Source organism: Pistacia vera, unplaced genomic scaffold (assembly GCF_008641045.1).
Source record: "Pistacia vera cultivar Batoury unplaced genomic scaffold, PisVer_v2 Contig73, whole genome shotgun sequence".
NCBI classification, from domain to species: Eukaryota; Viridiplantae; Streptophyta; class Magnoliopsida; order Sapindales; family Anacardiaceae; genus Pistacia; species Pistacia vera.
In genome coordinates, this window is record NW_022196590.1 from 1332901 (window position 1) to 1338835 (window position 5935).

General features: G+C 37.1%; 1 protein-coding gene across 1 annotated transcript; it reads right to left on the bottom strand.

The window, feature by feature from the left end:
• Positions 1-336: 336 nt before the first annotated feature.
• On the bottom strand, positions 337-4915 carry LOC116115071 (leucine-rich repeat receptor-like serine/threonine-protein kinase At1g17230). The gene is made up of 3 exons (XM_031401207.1): positions 1584-4915; positions 917-1300; positions 337-619 (listed from the first exon to the last, which is right to left on the bottom strand). The coding sequence occupies exons 1-3, from the start codon at positions 4516-4518 to the stop codon at positions 603-605; spliced, it is 3336 nt and encodes a 1111-aa protein (XP_031257067.1). The 5' UTR covers positions 4519-4915; the 3' UTR covers positions 337-602.
• Positions 4916-5935: the final 1020 nt, after the last annotated feature.

The following is a 5935-nucleotide window of genomic DNA, read 5'->3' on the forward strand; positions in this document are numbered from 1 at the left end:
AAAAAAATAGGATAGAACCGAAACCGGCAAATACCCAGGGTTCTTATCGGAACCGGTACTGTGCATATAATGTGTTACTTCAAATTGTTTTTCCATATATGTTAAACAAATCAACTTTAGCATATAATGTGTTACTCATATAAATTCTTCTTCTTAAGTTTATAATCTAAATTTATAACATGAGTTGCCCATCTTCTTTCTTCTAAATTTACAGTCTTGTGGCTCAACTTGGGCCACTGCCTAATTATTCAAATTATCAATATGACAATGACTAAATTAGTATCCTGTAATTTGAGAAACAATCTTGGAAAGAGTGACTAATATCAGTCAAAGAGAAATAGGTACAATTATGAGAATTCAATGGATCTCCAATCAATATTTGTCTAAAATTATGAAGATTGGGGAGAAATGTATGGAAAAGTAAGAAGCTTTCTAACTACATTTTGGCTAAAATTAAAGCAATGAATTCAGTTTATATAAATTCAATGAGCTACTGACTATTTCTTTAGTCTCTTGCCGGTTGCATATTCCTCATGAATCTGACAGAAATTTATATGATCTCTGAGCATCTCATACTATCTCTGCGGAGGACAGAATGGAGCTTATGGTTCCATGGAGTCTGCAAAAGTCAAAATTATATATATTGCAGTTAGTTCTCTGCACATTCAATCTCCTCAACAACAAAATCATGACCAAATTGCATCATAAACATCACTAACACCCAGGTTGTCGAGCCCACAGGCTAATATAGACAAGAATTCTGATGAATATGCATTATTTGATTCATTACATAATCTACATTGTCTACAGGAAGAGAAACATAGGAATCTTAATTTGCATAATTTTACTGTGTTAACTTTTTCATACAATTTTAATATTAAGAGGAGGAATCAGAGAAAGAAATCATCCTTCTAACCTCTGCAAGAAGCATTGAAGTCTAAGGGAGTTTCCGATGTTGTTGGTGATGATGGAAGACTCACAGCTTCCCTAGCATCAATCATCATTGCAATGACCTCTCTCATGGTTGGCCTATTGAACGGCGAAGTACTGGTACAGAACAATGCAATCTTCAGAACTAAAGTCATCTCCTCGATTGTTCTTTTCGCACTAAGATGCAGCCTTTTGTCAAACATTTCGAAGGTGGGCACCCCGTGGTGAATTGATCTTCTCACCCAACTGACCAGGTCTCCTCCCTGCTCAAGAGGTTGAACGGGAGACCTCCCAGTGATTAGTTCCAACAGAACAACCCCAAAACTATAGATGTCGCATTTCTCTGTCACTTTCATTGTGTAAGCATATTCTGAAATGAAAATCAAGCAATTATCAGTTCAGCACTACCATATACCAGTTGGTTGTGGGAAAACAAAGTAAATAAGATGAGAAAAAGCATCAAGCCCCAATATAACTGTGTTTCCGTATGACAATAATTGAATTTTGACAATTCTCCAGTGAAATTCAATTCAAACTTGGCTGTGGGAGCAAGTTCTTTGTAACAGAAATTATGTGAGATATGTATGAACCATAAAAATATGAGGGGAAAGTTGAGTGCGGATAAGGAGACAGAGGATAGATGTTAATGTTACCTGGGGCAATGTAACCATATGAACCTGCAACAGCAGACATAGATTTTGAGAAGGGTAAATCAATCAACTTTGCCAAGCCAAAGTCGCCAACATGAGCCTGAAGCACTTCATCCAATAAAATGTTGTTTGACTTGATATCACGATGAATGATATGAGGCCTACAATCATAATGAAGATAACACAACCCCTCTGCTGCTCCAAGAGCAATTCCATATCGGGCATCCCAATCCAGTTGACATGTTTGCTCATTGCTATGAAGCTGTTCTCCAAGACTGCCGTTTGCCATGTACTCATATAAGAGAAGATTAGAGTCTTGGTGGTAGCAGAAACCATAAAGTTTCACAATGTTTCGGTGTCTAATCTTTCCAAGGGTTGATATCTCAGCAAGGAAACTGCTGTCAGCAGTAGCTCCTTCACCACGAGAATTGAGCTTCTTGACAGCAATCACCTTACCATCAGCCATATTAGCCTTGTAGACAGTGCCACAAGCTCCCCTTCCTATCACTGCATTTTCTGAAAAATTGCCAGTTGCTTCCACAAGGTCTTGATATGTGAATCCTTCCTTGGGGAAGTAATAGTTATCTAAAACATCAGGCGTCTTTCCATCCTCAAGGGTAACAAAAGCAGGCTTTCGGTGTCTCATAGCAAAACAAATGCCGACAATAAAGAACAAAGAAAGTAAACCAGCAACCACAGAAACAATGCTTACTAACTTCTCTTTGTTTGAACCCTCCTTTATCCAGCTTGGTTTAGGAGTATGTGATGAATAACCAGATTGAGGACAATGATCTGAACCCAGCTTGCACAAGCCAGGATTTCCAGCAAAATTTGATGAATCTATTCTCCAAAATACAGAAGTGTTTGGCACATTTCCGACCAAGTTATTATTTGAAAGGTTGCAGACCAGGAGGCTCATCATATCACCAATTGGTGCAGGAATTGCACCAGTAAGCTGATTATCATTCAAGAAGAGAGATTCCAACATCTGCAACTTCCCCAAATCACGAGGAATCATGCCAGAAAGATCATTATGGCTAATGTTGAGTGAAATTTGAAGAGCTGTGAGCTGGCCAAGAGCAACAGGGATGCTGCCAGAGAAAGAATTACCACCCATTTGTAATTCCGTGAGTCGGGCCAAATTCCCCAAGGCACTCGGGATTGTGCCAGTCAATTTGTTATCAGAGAGCTTTAAGAGTTCAAGATTCACTAGCTTTCCAAGTTCTTCCGGTAGAAAGCCAGTGAATTGGTTTCTACTAAGATCAAGTCTCTGGAGTTTTCTACAATCCCCCAGTTCATGAGGAATATTCCCAGAGAGCTGATTTGAAGAAATATTAAATGCCACAAGTTGCACCAGATTTCTGATCTCAGGAGGAACGTGACCAACAAAATAGTTGTCTGCTAAAAGCAACCTCTCTAAATTTGGAAGGTTGCCAATCTCCGGGGGTATTGGACCAGAGAATCGGTTCTGATAAAGCTCGAGAGCAGAAAGGTTTTGAAGATTATATACTTGAACAGGGAGGCTGCCTGTAAGCTGGTTGTCTCCTAGCATTAGCTGGATAAGAGACTTGCATGTTTTTAGGCCATGGGGAATGTTTCCAGACAATCTATTCGAGCCAAGGCTCAAAAACATCAATTTTTGATACCTGCAAAGGTAAGGAGGTATACTACCAACAAGATTATTCATAGACATGTCAAGAACGGTGAGGTGACTCCTAACCCCAATGAGGGGTGGTATAGTTCCCTCAAGACAATTGTCAAAGAGTTGCAAATTTTGTAAATATGCAAGGTTTTGAAACTCCAGAGGAATCGAACCCGTCAAATTATTTATAGACAGGTCCAACCTTCGAAGCTGTTTTAACTGCCCAAGCTCCCCAGGAATACTTCCCTGGAGGAGGTTTTCGAACAGGTGAAGGAGGCCAAGATTAGGAATCTGACCCAACTCTGCAGGGATGAATCCACTTAACCAATTTTCGGAAAGATCTATCTCAACAGCACTTGTGCAATTCCCTAGTTCACGAGGAATTGTTCCATTTAACTGATTGGTATAAATGTACAATTTTTTTAGCTGGGATAATTTCCCAAGCTCTTTTGGAAGCGCTCCACTGAAAGAATTTACATGCAAAGCAAGCAACTCAAGGCTATGAATATTCCCAATTGTAGCAGGAATCTCACCAGATAAATGATTTTGCCAAAAGTTCAATTCAGTAAGACTCTCAAGTTTCTGAAGCTCACTGGGAATATTACCTTCTAGACTATTCTGGGAAAACCCCAAAACCTCTAAACTCTCACACTCACTGATTTCTGGTGGTATTGAACCGGAGAAAGAATTATCACCTGCCCTGATAACTCTAAGTTTCCTCAACTTACTAATTGACACAGGAATGGAACCAGTGAGATTATTACTGTAGATTACCAATTCTTCCAGTGAAGTTAAATTTCCAATCTCCCTAGGAATTTCACCATAAATGTAATTCTCACACAGGGAAAGCTTTCTAAGAGGATTGATCACAAGCAATTGGTTTGGTACTGCTCCATGAAGCCTATTTGTACAAAGGTCAAGAATCTGTAAATTTCTACAATGACCAAGAGCATTAGGAATAGGACCAGAAATGAAATTCTGGGACACATTAAACTCAAGTAATTGAGAAAGATTACAAATGCTTGGAGATAAACTACCAGACAAATTGAGGCCATGAAGATTGACAGAAGTTACCTTAAAATCAGTACAAATCACACCTACCCAATTGCATGGAGTAAAATCTGATGAATTCCAGGTTTGAAGATTGTTGTTAGAATCAGTAAGGGAAGCTTTAAACTCCAAAAGAGAAGCAGCCTCTTCATTTAAAGATGTTACTAAAAACATATCCTGAAAAGAAAACATCAACACCAAGAAAAACAATAGCTTTTTGAAATAGGAAATCCCCTGCCTTGCCATTTATGATTAAAGAAAAAGCAAAGAAGCAATTCCAATGAAAAAAGCTTGCACAACATTAAATAAACTAACTCTTTAGTTCAGGCATAAATGTCCACTAAAAGGCATGATAGATTCTAAATTTCTAAATAAATAACTAAAAATGGGTGATACCCAACTGAGCCATAAAGCTAAAGAAGCAGAAGAAGATAAATAAAAGACATGAAAAGAAGTCAGAAGCAATTAATGAAGTCAGGAGATAAGAGAAGACATAAAGATATCAACCAAACTTTACAAAGAGAAGGAAATAGAAGCCAAAACCAAAACCAAAACGAAACGCAACATGAATGAATGTGAAAGAAAAGAATGGCATTGAATGATTGATTGACAGGTTGATTGAAGAAGGCAAAAAAACCGTGAAAGTCAAGATCACTAAGCAGTGAAAAAAGCTTTTAGAGTCAACGCTACACTTTACAGCAAAGTGCTTCTTCTGGGTTGGTTTTTTTTTTTTTTTTTTTTTTTGGGTTAATAAAATGTGAAAAAAAAGCTGAGGAATTGAAAGAGACGAGACGTGGAAATTGGGGGATCATGATATCTCTTCTCGAAGAGTTGCTGAGCCTGAGAAAATGGGAGGGCTAAAGGTGGAGATGGATAATGGTTTCTGTAAAATCATGATTTATGGAAAGACTTCTATGGCAAGTGTGATTTTAGTGGATTGATTTGGTATCTTCTACATTGAGAGGTCTTGCCGACCGCTACTGTGAGTGCTTACCATGTAAGATTGTCACCTTCCTCCCCACGTTAACATTTTTTTAGTTGCATGAAGATATATTTTTTTAGCGTTTAAACAACAGGGTGCAATTAAAAATCTTCTAAGCATTTGATGTAATGCAAAAATCTTTGACATATTCCATTAAATTAACTATATTTCATCTTCAGCAGGCTTAATTGAAAATTATTAGTTTTGAATATATTTTTCTTTCATTAAACACACTCCATTCTCATATGTGAAAACCTCTGACAAAATTAGTTAAATATTTCTTTTAATCAAAAACTTTAGTTAGTTCCTTCAAATTGCTTTATTCTTTCTAACCGAAATGTTTTCAAATATAATCACCATTTTTTTATTTTCATACTATATTAAGTTTTAAGGGGTTTATTACTGTAAAACCCCTGAAATATTGTTGCTTTACCCACCCTTGAACTATACGGAATAGCTCAACATCTTTATAATTAGTGATTGTTAACTGAATACACCTTATGACATTATTAGTAAGTGTATATAGTAAATGTTTTCTTATAAAATTAACAAAATTACTAACGAAAAAAGGTTGAAGCCTATTAAATATACGTATAAGGGTTTCAAGTTATCAACCTAATTTTAAATGTTTGAGAAGAATAACATTTTATGCTCGAAACCACTAAGAGGGCATTTGGTTAG

Coding starts and splice junctions, on each gene's coding strand:
- LOC116115071 (XM_031401207.1), bottom strand. CDS start 4,518: ATGGCAAGGCAGGGGATTTCCTATTTCAAAAAGCTATTGTTTTTCTTG. Junction 1,301..1,583: donor ATATGGTTACATTGCCCCAG/GTAACATTAACA, acceptor TTTTCATTTCAG/AATATGCTTACACAATGAAA.